This window comes from Phalacrocorax aristotelis, chromosome 14 (assembly GCF_949628215.1).
Source record: "Phalacrocorax aristotelis chromosome 14, bGulAri2.1, whole genome shotgun sequence".
In the NCBI taxonomy this organism is placed as follows: domain Eukaryota; kingdom Metazoa; phylum Chordata; class Aves; order Suliformes; family Phalacrocoracidae; genus Phalacrocorax; species Phalacrocorax aristotelis.
The window spans coordinates 14,880,899-14,898,526 of record NC_134289.1 but is presented as its reverse complement, the minus strand read 5'-3'; the positions used below and the strand labels follow the sequence as shown (position 1 = coordinate 14,898,526).

The 17,628-nt window shown below is 40.4% G+C and overlaps 1 protein-coding gene across 2 annotated transcripts in view; it reads right to left on the bottom strand.

Moving 5' to 3' along the window:
- Positions 1–17,628, bottom strand: part of DLG5 (discs large MAGUK scaffold protein 5) — a 111,055-nt gene that overhangs the window by 48,579 nt on the left and 44,848 nt on the right. For both annotated transcript variants that reach the window (XM_075109775.1, XM_075109774.1), the window contains exons 3-5: positions 8,994–9,159; positions 3,801–3,944; positions 957–1,140 (exon numbers count right to left, since the gene is read on the bottom strand). In XM_075109775.1, the coding sequence (XP_074965876.1) occupies positions 957–1,140; positions 3,801–3,944; positions 8,994–9,159 (494 nt within the window). The remainder of the gene's footprint in view (positions 1–956; positions 1,141–3,800; positions 3,945–8,993; positions 9,160–17,628) is intronic.

Here is a 17,628-nt window from a genome sequence, read left to right as displayed (position 1 = left end):
GTTCAGCACGTCCAGCTTGCTCTGACCTTTGCCCTCCCTACCCTAGCAAATCATTATTTTTGTTTGCATAGGTTTTGCTTCTCAAGCCTAATGTTTGACTTGCAGGTTCGCCCTGTGAATCAGCCTACGCACAGTTAACCCAGATATTCTGTTTAACCATTCCACACGTTACTGGAACTATCCTAACTAAATGATGAGACTTTTCCATAGGTGAACCCTGGACCTGATGTGACCACTTGCTCCTTCTATTACTCTTACTTCTCTTTGTTCAGAGCATGTGAACAACGCTGTCCTAGAGACAGCCTGTTACGTACAGCTCTGAAATGTCCACCTCTTCCTGAAAAGCTTGTCTTTTAAGTTCAAAAACATTAATCCATCTGTAGCTTTGTTGTAACTGAATAGCATCTGCAAACCTAAATAATCGAACTTACCTCCTTCATTCCCCAAACTATTGTCACTAGAATTATTATTTTTTTAAAAAACCCACATATGTATAACTCTTTTTTTTTTTTTTATTGTGATACTTTCCAAAGAACAAACATAGCATGCACGTTTAAAGCTAGCCCTGTCCCATCAAATACCCTAGGACAATCAGTCATCTCTCTAATCACTTTGCAACTTCAAGCAAGGATTTTAAGGTCTCTCCACCCACTTAAAAAAAAAACTATCATGCATATACAATCTTTCTCACGTACATTTGTTTCATCTCTGCATTGCAATTTCTTAATACCACCTAATACTCTATACCCCTCATTCTTTTTTCCAGCTAAACATAGAAAATCAATCAGTGTCCACAATCTCGTTTTCTCCCCTAGCTCTGTAAAATGTAAGGTGGATGTTTTAGAACGGATAAGGCACAAAAGGCAGCAACGCTGCACATTCGGTTTTATTGCCTTATTTATCAAAGGTGCAGTTCAAGATCTCTTCTAGCACTTAAACGACAAGCTGTAGCTTACCTGCTGCTGCTGGCTGCGCAGGTCTGTTATCTCCTTCTGATCCTCATCGTGAAGTCTCTTCATTTCCTCACAAGACTGCTGGAGGTGATTATGTTCTCGCACCAACTGCGTGTTTTTCCTCTTCAAGGTATCCATGTCCTCCTTCAGCTGCGACTGGTCACTCAGCAGCCGACTGTGCAACGTGCTGTCGTGGCACACAAAAAATGCTCTTAGAGGCCAACTTGCCAGGACAAAGTCCTGGACTAATTCATTTCAAGCTTGATTTTCCTACTGAGAAACTCACTCAGTTCTGCATATTTGAGTATTCCAAGCACCAGGAAGGAAAAAAAAAAATTCAGGAACAAACAGGGACATAAATATGAAAAAACATGAAAGTACACACGCTCTTAAACAGCATCAGAAGAGATGATGGAGTTATGCCACTCATCAATGGCATTTCATAGCCATTTTAAAAGCAAGCAGATAGACAAACACAAACGGTGCGAGCATAAAATGATCCTGGAGATAACAGGAATTATCCCACTAATCACCTCTGCTTTCTCTTGGGCCCCTCAGCCAAGCAGCAGCTAACCAAAATACAGATGAAAACTACAAAAATCTCATTGTATGCAATGGTTTTAAAAACAAACAAAAAAGGCCAAACAAACAAAAACCCCACAACCTACAAAAACACACTGTATGTTTCAACTACATTTAAGCAGGTTAAAAGCTACCGAAGTCACCCCAAACTTCATTGTGCAAGCCGTACTTATCGAAGGAAATATGCTCTCACTCAAAAATTACACAACTGAGAGCCGCATGATGAGGCGAACATTCAGATTACAATTCAAGGTAGCAGTCCAAAATTAGACCAGACCACTGCCAAAAAAGAGCAAAACACTCAACTGAATATATTTTACTACCACAGCTCAAATGAAGAGTGACATTTGGCAACCGACAAGTATTTTTGCTTTTGCACTGGAATGATTCAAGCTGAACTCTCACACCTGCTGGTGAAGTGTTTCAAGTCCATATTCATCAAAAAAACCCCACATATAACACACAGCAATGAACAGAATCAATTTACATTTTACAATACTTTGTATTCCTTCCTTATGAAGTGAAATACCAACATTTCCTGCAGAGAATGACCCAAAGCATTTAAAAACAACGAAAGTCTTCATTAAAATTAGGACAACCTCCTGAAAACAAAAAAAAGCCTTTGGCAAATTTTATTCACACAATTAAATACGCATGATCTTTACACGTAGGTTACTAATGTGTTATCTAGTGTTCAGATTTTGCTGGAAATTATAAATTCTTTGGAGGGGTGAATTATTTTTTTTAAAAAAAGCATGGCGTTCTAAGAATTGCTGCAGGAGAAAACATCTGAATAGCGTGTTCTACTCAATTCCTTTTTTCCCCCTGAGAATTACTCACAGGGTTAACAGGAATTGCATGCACAGATTTCAACATGTGCTGTCATGTTTTGGGCACCTAAATTCTAACTCCAACAGTGAGTTTCAGCCTCCCTAAGGTTTTAAAAGTAGGGAACTGAATTAGTCAAATCCAAGTAAGTTCTTGTAATAAAAAGAATTACCTCTGAATTAGTTAAAACATGCTACACTTCCTTCTGACCAGATAATCTTAGTCCGTAGCAAGTGCAAATGTGAAGGCTTGTACTCGTAATATATGCATCATTTTGCAGAAGCCTAAACTGTTGGTCTCTGAGGAATATGGCTAAAGTCTTGGTATACTTGAATATTTCAGTCAATCACTCTAGTTTTTAAAACTCAGATTTTTCTCCTCATATGAGAGGGTAAATCCTTTTACACTAACATGAAAATCCTGACACAAACAGAGTGTACCACAGTACGGTTTCAGGAACTACAGAACTCCTAAATAAGGTAAGCAAAACACCCTCCTTTTTTTTTTTTTTTTTTAGGATAAAGAATACAAGTGCTTCAGGTCAGCGATGAACAGACATAGATGATTCAGCCCTGAAAAAAAATTCCATTTACTGTACGGAACACTAACGCTTTGCACAGAATTCCCTAGCAAATTAAAGTACTTGGAAATGTTCAAATGCACCTAGGAATAAAGCTCTTTGTAAAGAAGCCACGCAACTTGCTACATCTGTACCTGGTGACAATCTTTAATACTGTTTTCAGATTTTGGAAGAAGGACGTAAGGAAACGATGCCCATCTTTAAAGGCTTGAAGAGCTGTGAGTGAAAGTGCTCGGTGAGAACCAGCAGCCCCCAATGAAAACACATGTTGTCATTAAACACTTGTCATATTTTATAGTGTAGATTTAAGTGAAATAAACCTCAAACTGAAAATTTATCTGCATTTCTGTTTCTGAGCTGTCTTCAGGTGAAGACAACATGTTCCTACTTGCATCAATGACTGTTTTTTCAACAGAAATACCACCAATTTCTCCCTATTTTATCGTATTTTCCTAAACGCTTGCAATTGGTCTAAACTTCCACAGGTCAGTGTAAGAGCTATCACAGCCTATTAAAAAAACACCAACAAATTACATTCTCTCAAACAATACTCTGCCTTCCAGCCTGACGGTAAGGCTATCGGATTGTAACTGCGAGTCAGGAACTGGGCTTTCCTTGTCAGTGTCCCATCAAGACAGAGATTTCTTTTTCCAAATTCTTCAGAATAAAACAAGCATATACAAACTTCATCATTTCAAATAGGCCAGCAATGTTTTATCTGATGCATGCAAACGTTAATCTTGCTATTAAAGTGGAAAAACAGAATTTAAAGAATTATTTGATTACCATGTTCTAATACTTTATGATCTACCACAGGCTGGAAAACTCTTACCTCATGTAGCTTTACTAATACTTACTGATAAAAGTCTGCCTCTTTTGCTGCTTCTTCACACCTTTTCAGTGTCTTGGTGTGTTGATTCTGCAGTGACTGTAGGTCTGACATGGCCTTCATGCACTGAATCTTCAGTCTTTCATAATCATGATTTGGTTTTGGACTAGGCCTAGCATGGAAAAGGAATACGAAGTGGAACATCAGCTATGAGAGAGATGAAGTCTGGGAAATTACTATCCAATAAATAAATAATATCACACAACTGTTGATACTTAGGTTATATTATGCTTTACTTTAAACACTGACCAGTTCACATTAAGATGCAACCACAAATAAAAATTTACTGACTTTCACCTGTATTAGTTTTATACTGAGACATAACATCTAATAATGAGACAATTCTGTCTAACACTAACGCAGCCAAAAATAATCTGGAGCGTGGATGTATCTCTCTTCTGAGCAGCCACATCACAGACCAGAACCGTCACTTGATGCAAGAACAAGTCAATCACGGAACACTCGGCTTTCCATGTCAAAACTCTCAAAGAAAGCGGGGCTGAAAAGAGGCTGCCACGGTCAAGTGGGGGCCGCACAGAGACCTGTGCTAGGAACAACTTCTCACCCAGGCAGTGGCTGGAGGAGCTGGTCTAGGGCCCCCTAGGAAAATCAGCACCAGGGTTGAGAGAAGGAATTTCAGTGGCACAACACACACATCCACCTGTGCGGGCAGGATTCGACCCGTTTGACTAATCGAGCATTGAATTTAACTAATTTGACCAAGTCATTCTGCTGAATTACATGGCTGAGTATTACCATGTTCTTTTAAACTACTACAAATGAATGAGAAAACATGTCAGATCTACCTCACGTTTCCATAAGGTAACCCAAATGTTGTTCGATATATTGTATTGGAGAAACTAATAATAAAATCTCCAGTAAGCAATTTTCAGTGAGCTGAAAGAAGTGAAAGCCAAAGTCAGGTAGAAGAAAATGTTTGACTTAGATTTTTAAAAAATATCTGGATGATTGGGAGAGGAGAAATTTTCTAAAATAATCTACCTTGTCAAGCAATTGACCAACACAGATTATGTCTAAAATGTGTGGTCATTGCACATGACACCTTTATTTATTAGAAAAATCGTAACTCGTGCTAGAAACTAAATTAGCAGGATTATGCCTGCTTGTTTTGAAGCACAAAGCTTCTAAAAGAGACTCTAAATTGAACTGTCCCTCCTCTACACAGTCACAATATTTTTGCCCCATTGAATTTTCCAGTTTCAGAATGAAGCTTCTGACAGCGTTCCCTGCGTCATCTCCTGAGTCTCCTGCAACTCCACAGACAATGAAAAAAAAAAACCCCAAACCAAAAAGAAAACAAAGCTTTCTAATTTGACTCTGTTTATTCCCGTATCAGATTTGCTCCGTCGCTGCACAGAACACCCCTTCTCCCTCCCACCTCGCCCTCTCCCAAGCGGCTTCGCTGTAAGCGCGGCCTGAGAAGCAATCAGAATTCTCTTTGCAACACGGAGTCTGGAACTGAAACGCAGCTGGCAACTGAATCGAAATGAAAATGGTTTCACATCGCTGCACTGGTAAGAGCTGTTAAAACACCCCCATGCCAGCCACATCTGATTCACGGACTATTAGGGGGTGCGTGGGTATGACATGAAGGTGCTTTTAGACAACCCAGTTGCGCTGGAGATGCTGAGGAGTAAGGCCCTCAACTGCAGTCCCTCTTTTTCTCCTTTCTCCAGAGAAGTGCTCCTGGGGAAACCAAAACACCTTTCCTTGACTGGAAGACTTTAGCAACGATTAAAAATTCATATAAAGTAACCAAATATTCAAGTCAAGTCACATCTACAAGGATGTCTTCTAGGAATTTTTTTAAATTCCCTGTTTAGGGGTGTGAAAAGTAGTAGTGTGTTACTTGTACAGTGTTACAGGCTATTGGTGGAACTACTGCAGTGTTGTTATTTTAAAACACAATGCTAGTTATCATAAATAAAACTCAATCTGAAACATTCACACCCTTGACAGAATTACTAAAATCTCAAGTATTGATTGAAATTAGACTTTAGGGTGAAATTATTGAAAGTCGACACCATCTGTCCACCGCAGTCATTAAAATTACAACATTAACTGAAACACAGTTTAACTCTCAGTTGAAGCGTGAAGCTTACTGAGACCCGTTAACACATGTTCATATTAAGCTTGTAATAATAAATTCATATTTCTGTAAAATATTTGAGTGTATGAATTTTTACGAAAGCTTAACTGTTAGGTCAGTCTCAAAGCTACACTGAGAACTTGTTCTACAAGTCTAACATCCATCACCTGTATTTCATATATTGCTGAAGTAAACTAGCGTTATTCTAAAAAGAAATAGATAAATAAAACTAATCCTGTAAACATACAGATTTACAGATGTAGTAGATAACTACAGAAATTAGCCTATCTACACAGTGAGGAAGGAACAACATCCTGCATTCTAGCTCATCCACGTGAAATAAACACCTGGATAGCACACATTTCGTGCTAAAATGCCTCACAAAACACAGAAAACTATGACTTCAATAAAGGAGGGGTGTCAGTTACTGTTTTGGAAGCATTGGTTCAAAACGTTAACAAAATTTGAAATGCTGGTGTCAAAGGTCCCACTGTTCTTCTGATATTCATATAACACCACCAACAATCCTTTGTATGCCGGTGGAATTAGCCTGAGCAGAAATCAAGGCCACAGTGAGACTGACATTTACGTGTATCTGGCATTTATGTGTATCTGTTGCCGACGTGAAAGCTAATGCCAACGGCAGATCCAACGTTGTGGGCAACGCCAACCCAACAACTTGAAAATGTTTTCATTTACTACTGCAATTCCACTGCCACCAATTACAGACTACACATAAAGCAGCCTCTTCTCAAAGGCAGTTTTCAGGGGGTTTATCTGTATTGCAATTCTCTTTTACTACTGCCTAAGTAGTAAGGACAGCACGTTTAAGTCTAAAACGCACCTTGAGCGCACTAAATCATTTGGTGAAATCTTTCCTTAATCACCACAACACGTGCACGCGTACAGTCACTGTCAAGTGACACGAGCCCAGCGTGAGCAATCCAACTCCTCTCCAGCAGGATGACACATGTTCATCTGATTCAGCACATCACAATCCACTTCTGCGGCTGCTCTTCTACTGCTCTAGACTTAGTCAACACTTGCTTTGGAAAACAGCTCTGGGTTTTGCAACCGCCAGCGCGCGCAGCCAGCGCAGCCCAGCCTGCAAATGCGTTGCGAGCTGCAACTGTTATGAAGCACGCTGTCGTGACGTGTCAGGATTTGCCTCTACACCACCTGTGTTTGGCACAGCCATGGTTAGAGCAGCATACCCAGCCAGGAAAGCAGAAGCCCTTTTTGGGTCGTGAAAGTCACCATCTAAATAACCACCTTTCAGCTTTCACATTTCAGCCTACCAGTTTGCGGTGTCTGCACTTTGACTCCTGGAAGGCTAAAGATGAGTTTTGTATGAGGAAAGAATGCAAAACAAAGTGAAAAAAAAAACATGCCAGCAAGCTTTCAAAGACCATAGACGTGTATGTGGATGGCAGGAGTAGTTGCTTTTATACTGGTTAAAGAAATCAACTACTAATCTTCATTCATTTCCCACTCTTCAAATATTTAATTGTTTGGAAGGCAGCATCCTCCATCTAACATATACTGTCCAAGCACTACCCAAATGCAATGCCTGTTTTGATGAGTTGTTCTTTAAGCTGCAAACTTCTATATTTTCCATAACAAATCCTACACCGGCAGCAGAAGATTGATTTGACAATTAAAGGGCAAAATCTAGGGCAGTCTGGAGGACAGCTCTTTAGAACTTTATTAATAGCATCCTGGATTATAGAGAACATTATTGTAAGCTGTAAAATCCTCCATGCCTGAGCTCTAGTGACTTCAAATAAGAAATCCCTCTGTAGAAATAAGTAACTGGAAGCTATGCAAAAGATGTTGACATCTGACAACCTTTTCCTCTCCTCTCCCCACAACACTTGGAGACCTCAGGTAGAACACAATGCTCAAAGTAGCCCTCAATACTCACAGGGGGAGGAAGGGGGCATTTAGATGGGTAGCTAAGGAGTGAATAAACCACCCAGATTCTCTCAATTCCATTTCACTGGTTCAAATCTTGACCTTATCTCTTAAGGACAAAAAGTTTAATTAACCACCAGACCATGTACAGATAGAGCTGATGAAGTAACAGATACAAACAACAATAATTAAAACATTAAAGAGCAGAGAAGCTATGCATCATGGCAACACCTCCCAGAAAATCTTTTCTTTGCTCTTATTTCGGATTCAGTGACAGACTATTTTCCAAGGTTCAAAAAATATGTCTCATGTGCTTAATGCAGGCAAAAAGTACCTGCTCAGTGTGCCCAAAGTCACATTTATAGACTTTAGCAGATCTTTTACCCTCTAAAACAAACCGGTTCTGTTTGCTACCCGATACATTCCTTGTCTACAATTAACTCATACACTCCCCGAGTACTGTCTTCCTCATAATTTATCAACACTCAAATCAGAATGAGCTGCACAAGGCTGCTGGCCATTAACTGACTTTGAACACATGTTATTTTCATTTGGCAGGACTCAACTTCTCAGTGGAAGAGAGTTCCTCACTCTCAATGTCTTAATGCTACACAGTCCCTTAATATATGTATGCCAGAAAGAATATCTCCTAAAAAACAGTCACTCCCCTCAGCAAACTCCAAACCCCTCTCTCCTTGCAGAAGCACAGGAATAGCTGACATTTTGTTCCTCTCCTAGTTTCTGTCCTCCAGCCAACTATTCAGAGCTATCTCCCTTTCTTCTCTCTTGCTTTCAAAACAACAAATGCTTCAGACATGGCCCTCTTTCTCTGCCCTCAACATAATCCAGGAAGCCCAAACAACTTGTTTGCTTTCTTCCCTCAACATAGAGATGAGCCCTACTCCCCTCATTCCCACAGGAAAATTGTTGGAGAATGCAGGAATAGGCATTCCACAGGCAGTTCTGAAACCTGGACGTGCTAACCTACGTACACACGCATCACCAGGATGCAGGTAGGTTACAAGCAACATGTATACACTGCAATATCCTTGCTGCTTTACAGGCAAGCAGGAGTTCAGTTACCTGAAAAACACTACTGAGGACTCAATTAAAATGACACGTTTCCTTCATTTTTACCTGCAGTCATCAAAAGTTGAGCCAGGAGATGAAAGTGCAAGTCGCTTGCGCAGCTCATCCCTCTCCCGAGTTACCTGACGGAGCTGATACAATATCGTCTCCAGCTTCTCACTCATCTGTCTCGTGTCTATTACAGGTGGCGGAGATGATGCTTTCCCAGTCGTACCTGACCAAGAGATAGATAATTGGCACTCAGAGATCTCCTCAAAAGAAGAATACAACTTCACTAAAGGAATTAACACTCATTTTAAAAAATCCTTTATTTTTGGTTGCAGAATCCTGTTCATAAATGAAACAAGTCATGGAAGTTTTCATCAGTGAGGTGACACAGGAACAAGTCCAGCTCAGTCAGACGCCACGCTAGCAGAAAGGCCCTATCTGTGCTGCAAGTTAGTTTGCAGGAGTAGGTTCCTCGCTAATTCATGAACTTGCAAGCTGCCTAAAAGGCAAGGCAAGTTTGCAGCCACAATTGCAAACACCTCAGAAAGTACCATTGCGACAGAAGTCGTAGGTACAAAATTATTTCCAATGAAGAACCATGTTCTCGCTGCCTTTTTTTTTTTTTTTTTTTTTTTTTTTTAAGTAAATTCCACCCGCGTCAACTCACCCCGGTGACAGCAGAGAAACTTACAGCACAGGGGCTCTTTTCCCCTTCCTGTATCTCGCAGCACAGGCACGCTACTCTGCTATAGGCTACTGCCAACATTTATTTTTAACACAATTCTATGCTTTCAGCGTCACAGTTTATCAGCCCAGTACGTGAAGTTAAAGATTGGACCTGCCAACAAATCATGAGAAATGAGCTTCATTTTTAAAAACAGTGGCTAAAATGAGCACATCGCAATCACTGCAACTGGACTACACATCAAATTTCCTCTAAGGGGCAGTCATACATTAAAGAGTTTCCTGGGATCTTTTAATTCTCAGCTTTCTTAGTATCAAAGATGAACGATGATGCCTACTGTCTTCTCAGACAGCTATACCAGTACAAAGAGGTCTTCTTCCACCTGAGAGATGAGTGTGTGGTATATTATATTTTGCAATATGCTGACAACTATTTCAACTGGAATTTTAGTTCTGCCTACTTTAATCCCAGACACATGAGAGCAAACTCAAAGATATATATCACAGATGTGAAAGTTAAAGGTCTAAACAGATACAGGAGATTACTATTTTCGACCCAAAAGAGAAATTTGATAAATAGTCTGCATAATTATACCCTTGAAACACGGTGCTGACATTTGTACTAACTTGTTAGGATGTACCTTTGTTATGTCTTTTTTTCTAATTAACAAACAAAAGATACAATAGTAGAATAATGCTCTCTAAGCACTGTCTTTTCAAAGGACGAATTTTAAACCAAGTAATTTCATCTGATCAAATGCTACTGAGTTGCAAGGATTGGCTCTTTAATCTCTAAACCCAGTTCAGGAATGTACTGCAGAATGGAAAAACTCCCTCCAACTTTTAAGCAGAACTACCTGTACTTTAAAGTTCCCACAGCAAAATAACTGCAGGGTCAGGGCTATCATACATACAGCATCGAGAATAATAGGATACTTGTTCTTATTCCTTTCAGCTGTTACTGTAATTCTATAATGAGAATTTATGAGCACAGGCTGTTCTTTTAATCTATCACATAATAATGTATGTAAATGCACTAATAGCAAACTGAAGAAATAAAAAACTGCAGGAACAGCCTGCACCCCGCAGAAAGACACAAACTCACACTGCTCAAAAGAATTCTCAAGGGAAGCTGCTTTTGGGCTTCCTTCGACGGCACTATTTCACTCCTCTGTCCAGATGGAGTCCCTTCATCCATATGGACTAAGGATCTCACACTTTTAACACACAGTTATCCTTTCTTTTTCTAAAAGAACCATTCTACATAACTTTTAAGGCAAAGTTATACAGAAACTAGTAATAATACAAATGAACTCTTCTAGTCTCATGATATAGGGAATAAATAGAGAAACAAACCAAATGGGCAGATAAAAAAAGTCAGAATAAGTATTCATTTGGAATAGTTTGGACACATTAATGAGCCGGGAATTTCATAGACAAATGAAAAGGTAAAGGCAGACAAAACCTAATTCAAGCACTGACTGCATGGTCTTGGGTACATTCGGTGGCAACCTGCACATCCTCTCGCTTGAGGTTCAAGGAGGTAAGAGTTCCACCTCTGCTCCTCCTCCTCCTCCTTCCCCCCAGCTTTGACAACATCCCAATAACAATTTTCTTCAGGCGAGGAGAACATTTGTGCACACAGTCCAAAACTGTGCCAAGCAAGACAACACTGCTTTAAATAAAGACAGGCTAATTAGCCTTAGGAAAGAAGCTTTCTTGACTAATGAGAAGCCATTCGTCTTAGCACCAGAAAAGGTTATTTTTCATTAACTTGTCTCTTTTTACAAGTACATCAACAAATACTTTCATCTCAAATGCAATGATGTTGTTGTCAACGCATAAAACCAGCCAAGAGATGTACACCTTTTAAGTGCTGTAAAAACACAGATCAATACGATCCAGATATTCCCCCTCTTATCCTTAGAAGACGTCCAAAAAGTTTATCTGCGCTGGATTTACTAACAACTTTACGTTTTCAAGAGTTGTACAAAGGGTCTCATAAATGTTAAATCAGGTTTGCGGATGTTCCAAAATATAATTTAAAAAACCAACCTCAAAATAAACCAACCAAAAAAAACCCCAAAAACCTAAAAACTTCAATAAACTCCTCTTTCATCAGAAAAATTCAATACTCTTCATTTCCTTTAAAGGGGCTTTTAGAGCTGAATACTAAAAGCCTTTTATTGCATCTGACATCCTGATGCAGTGGAAAGAAAGTGACCTGTGCTTTCAGCTTTGTATTCTTTTTCCACCTGACTGCATACTCTGCACAACAGTACTTCCTTTCTGCACTTTAACCAGTCAAACTGGTCTTAAAAGGCACAAGCTTAAAGGCTAATTCTCCATTACCCAAATTATGCCACCGTTCAGTAACTCACCGGCTTTCTCAGACAACCTGGACTTGTGAAAATGTATTTACTGCACGTCCTGCCAAGCGCAACCCACTCATCTGCTTTACTGAGCCTCACGACTCATTTTTCACGTGAGCTGCGCTTAGAGAACCCAACGATATCGAAGTCACCTCCCCGGCAGCCTCCAGGTACGCGGCGCTCCACTGACACCTGCAACAGCCTGCCAGCGGGCGCGCGTCGCGTGGGCAAAACGCGTCTCGCCCGTAATGCCGTACGTGCGTTAAGTCCCAAGTATGCACTGACTTAATCTAAAGCAAGACTTTGTTAAACTGACCAAGATGTACCATAATGCCAAATCAATATAACGTTGAGGTGGGAAAATGGGTACCAATGCATAAACAGCTACTTTCAAGAAATACCATTAACATGTTTTGAATTATAATAAACTCATTGCTCTCTGAGAAATACATTTGTATGACAGGTTCGACTAACTCAAAAGGCGGTCTTTCACAAGCTAACGGAATGCCTGAATTTTATGATTATTTTTTAAACTCATAAATTTGTGCCAATTCTTGCTTGCAAACAAACAGGAGACTACTCGTTGCGCAGTCAAGCCTTTTCATTGCTTTCGTTCATGAAAAAATATAAAATCAACAGGGATGTTCAGAATATTGTTTCTTTATGGCCTAATAAATCATGACAGAAAATGTTAAAGACAACTTGCAACTTGTATTGCAAGGCACATTCAACAGGGTTTCTCTCCAAGCTCCGGAAGGGGTAGGAAGTAAAGGCTATGCCTGCTATAGGAAAACGCATGCTAAAATATTTACTTTCTTTCAATAATTTATGAGGACTAGAACAGGATTACATACCAGAAGTTATCATTTAGATACATTTCTTCAGGTACATCTTTTGAAGTGGTCTTAATATAGCAGAGAGCACTGAACAGAATTGCATGTAGGTGAAATAAAACATGAGTAAAAACAAGCAGCAGGACATTGAGGAAAGGAAACTGAAAGCTAAAATAATGAACTCGGGAAACAGTTTCATCTGACCGACAGAAAACCTAATAGGTTATGAAAGCAGTGAAGATCATGTAACACGGAAGGACAAAAGAACGGGTGGCACTTCAGTATTTGTTTTAATGCAGAATATAACAAGCTAAACAAACCCACCAGCACGTAAAACAAACTTTCAACTTCAGTAAGTTGAAGACTTTTGAAAGAACTGAACAGTGGTTCTAGAAAGATCAGTATGAAAGAAAAGCTACAACCTAATACTCAAAAACAGCAAGAAGGGGAGAAAAAAGGACAGATATGTCAATTCAAAAAGCCCTTGCAGAACTTTGCTGAGCTAAATCACAAGAGAGAGTAAAACGTGTAATCATGACCAAGGAAGACACTGCTGAAGCTTCTGGGTTTGAATATTCAGGAGCTCCCTGGTGGGAAAGCTCAAGCCCTACTTCTGCCAGGCTTAAAACCGCACACTTAAAGCATAACCTAGGCAAGAGTGTCCAGTCTCAGCCCGAGGGGGACAGCGGCCAGGGTCAACCGCTGCACACCGACCAAGGGGGTGAAAATCCACCAGCGCTCGTTCCTTCACATCTTCACCTGCGGAGGAGTTGTGAGCATCGTCTCATCATACTGTTTTATAGCCCCAAAAGGAAATGGCTGACACCAAAAGGGTTTCCTGAATGGCCTCAGGGAGTAGCAAAAGACGCTGTGTTCCCGATGTGCTGCCAGGAACACAGGAGATGGGTATTCACGCATGCTCTATTTCCATTCAAATCGTAACAGACCAACCAAATCTTCAGCAGTTCCTCCAGGGAGCTGCCAAATGTCAAGATGATAACACAGCAAACAAAATACCATAAAGTGGTGGGCTATTCATTAGTGGTTCCCAAGCCCTATCTATGCAGAACCCTTAAGAGACCAAGAATTAACTCAGACTGATTTGTTACAGGAAATGTTAAAAAAAAAATAAAGCCCCCAACCAAAAAAACCCAAACAAAAGCAAAAAAACCCCAGCCCTTCTCCAAGACCGCACCAGCGTACATCAGCAAAGTTAACTTTGTTGTCGTTACTGTTGGTTTTTCCTTTGAAACAGGACATCACACCCATCGGGTAGTTCTTGGGTGCCTCTGAAGTGACAGAACTTGAGAGAACACCATGCATGACTAGATGTCAACCCATAGCTGCCGGGAAATGGATGCCACAGAAGTCAGTGATAAGCCAGTAACACCCGTCAAAGCGCTTATTACTTAAGAGAAGATGGCTATTACCTAATTTTTGGTGTGTTTGTTAAAGAGATTAAGGATTAATCCTAGAGACATCTACACGATTCATGAACAGAGTGAAACAGGAGAGTGAAGTTACTTTCAGTTTGTGGAAGAGAGTGTTTAGTTCCTAAGTTAAAAGTCTTGTTTCCAGTAAACTGAACAAGTACTCTTCAGATCAAAGGACAACAAAATCACATAGTAAATAAATCTACAGAAAGACATTTAATTAAATCGAGGCCAAATTTTACAGGAAAATGACTTCTGAATAGAGAGACTGGCGAGGAGGCAGAACGTCAAAGGCAGTTACAGCCGAGGATCCTATATGGTATATTGGCTGTGGTCCCGGCCCCCTTCCACATTCATTTGTGGCTGTTCAGCAGGTGTAATATTGTCACTTGTTCCTTTGCCAGCGTGTGTTAACTGCTGAGGCATCTTTACCAGATATAAACGTTGTGTTTGTGGTGGTAAAAAAAAAAAACACAACAAACAAGAAATACAATGAGAGATTTGTATAGGCTGGGGGGGGAATATATAAATAAACCACTTTTTCAGACAAAGAATGAGTCTTTCATCTTTGACTGAAAGAGTATCACAAACCACACCTGCAACTGAACATGTCCTGTGAAGAGTGAAAACAAGTACTTTGTTATAAACAGCTGTAGAAAGTGTGAAGCAATAAACTGAAATCACACCAACATAAAAGGACAGTTGTCCAAACAGCCAACTCGAAAATGGGGAATGAATGACTACGCATTATTGGGAAGGAAATATCATCTGACAGGAGGGGGTAGTGTTTGTTTTGGAGTAAGAATTAAGGCCCTCAGATTAAGTAATCTGAATTGCAATTGGTGAAAAACTATCTGTAAGCAGCCTGTCATGCTGATAAGCTAACAAAGTGTTAAGCAAGAAATACTGTCAGCTGAAGTCAAAGTCGGCAAAGCTTGGTGGTGTCAGATCTAGACCACCTGATGGCTGCAAGAAAAAGTTATAAAATTGTAGTGCCAGTGGCAGTGTTTGTTACAGGCTGGCATGTAGCTTCCCACAGGAAAACGTAGTACAGCGCTGTGAACAGTGAAGAGCCAGAAAAAGCACTTACGACTAAAAAAGTGATACCATTTGCAAAGAACTGAACAGCTAGAACAATAATATTCTAAGTTAAAGGTGATAGTATGCGATGCAGAATGAAGAGGATCCAAGACTGAAAGCTGTAATCACAACAATGCAGGGAGATCTGGCTGTGGAAAGAAGGAAATTATGCATGTGGAAAGACAGGAGGCCTCTTCTGTTCCAAAAATCATCTCATTAGGATCTCAGTATATTTTCAAAGAACGGAAGAGTATGCAACACCTTTTCGTTAAACACTCATCGTGAAAACCGGTAAGGCAGGCTACCCTCAGAGCCACAGCCCGACTCCTGCACACGAGCTCCTGGTTTCTTTTAAACAACATTTCTTTAAAGAAAAATGTATGTATGTGTGAATATATACATACACACACACAGTGTGCATTGAGGAGCGGGAGAAAGAATCACATTTTTACAACGCTACAGGAAAAACCTGAAGCTTCATAATGGTACTAGGGTAGATAAAACATGGCTCGATTCCAGAAACTATAATCCTGTCATGGTGTCGTACTGCTCAGGCCAGTAATGTGTTACTGGTTGCTGTAAGGGTATCCAAGGTCTCGAAACATACCCTTTAAGTCAATTCACCAAGGCTATTTTACGCAACATGGGCCAGAACAAGAACTTACCTGGCTATTGTAAAAAGGAAGAAAGGAGCCTGATTTTGGAAGAAAAGAGCAAGGAAAGTAAAAAATAAAAAAGATGGAAACTGGCAGTAGAGTAGATAACCACAAGATGCACAGAAACTAAGAACACCGTGTTATACTTCCCACAGGAAACGAATGTGATTATTTCAGGCTGAAGTATCGTACTAGTAGGGTGATATTTGGCTAATAAATCATCTACAGATAATCTCTCAGAACACAAGCCTTCCATCTTTCCTTACAGATCCAGAAAGTTATCTGCTAGGATACAGAAAGAACATGTGGTCCAACCCCGCTGTTCAAGCAGGACCACCTAGAGCAAGTTGTCCAGGACTATGTCATTTAGGTTCAATTCAGTGCTTGGTGAGCATTTATCTTCAAAATTATAAATGTCAAAGGACTGAGTGCGCTACACAAACTGGTGCTTTTTCCTTTGCCTTTTTTTAAGAAGGGGGTCTTTATTCTCTGTCCTTTTCCTCTCCGTTATCATGACCAGTCAAGTGGGAGACTAGCCAGCAACTGTCACGTATAGCTCTGTTACTGGTTTCCATCCAATTCCTAAGTGACACTGTTGTTCCGTGCTTGGCACGCCAGGCACCGAATCTCCATAAATCATTATTCTGATGTCAGAAATGCAGGATTGTAGCTTCATTCAGAGAGTCTGCTGGGCACGGGGAGTGGGCGGATGAAGGATCCTTCTATTTACACACAAACATCTTCATGATCAGCCAAGAGCAAAGAGAAAGGAAAAACTGAGGGAGCATGACAATTTCACAGGGATTTGTTCCTATGGGGGGCAAGAAGGTGGGGCTGAAGCCCAATGGTGGGATGCAAGAATTAAAGCTGTTTAGATCGTAGCTCTTTTGGAAGTTAACAGTAAATATTTGCCCTTGGTGCCATCAAAACTACCTATTTTACATGAACTTTATTAATACATGGGAAAGAAAGGGAAGCAAGCATAGGGGAAAAAGGAAAATACTGTCAGCTAAACCAATTTTGAATGGTGAGGAAAATATACAAGAAAAAAAAACTGTGAAGAGCAATGATCTGTCACTCTATTTTTATTTACATAATACAGATCCAAAAGAAAAAAGGCAGGTACTCCTATGGTCAAAGCAGATAAAGCTACAAAGAGGAGTTTATTCTCCAGATGTACCACCCTGCTGCTACCCAGGTGGGCAAACTGGCTTCCACTCAACCGCTTGTTCTACCACATGCACACGAGGCTGGAAGTCCATTCTTTCTGCATCCCTCCCGCCGTGCAAGCCCATCTAGGCAGGGAAAGAGAAAAAAAAACTTGGACTGCAACACCGTACTCAGGATAGGCTAGCCCTAAACTCTCCTCTGAGTCACATTATACAAGGTGTGTCACTCCTTGCTCTCCTCTTCTATTATGACTACGACATTACTGAAGACTGAGAGAACCCCAGCGCATCTGGTTGCTCCCCATAAGGAAACTGCTCCGTAACTGTTCATCCATGCTGCTGCTCCCCATGCTTCCCGCCCTGTCCTCTTTCAATGGGAGAAGCAGAACTGCAAATACACCCAAGACTGGGACACACTGTGGGTTTATACAGTGATAAAATGATGTTCTCGCATCTCTCCCTCTTCCT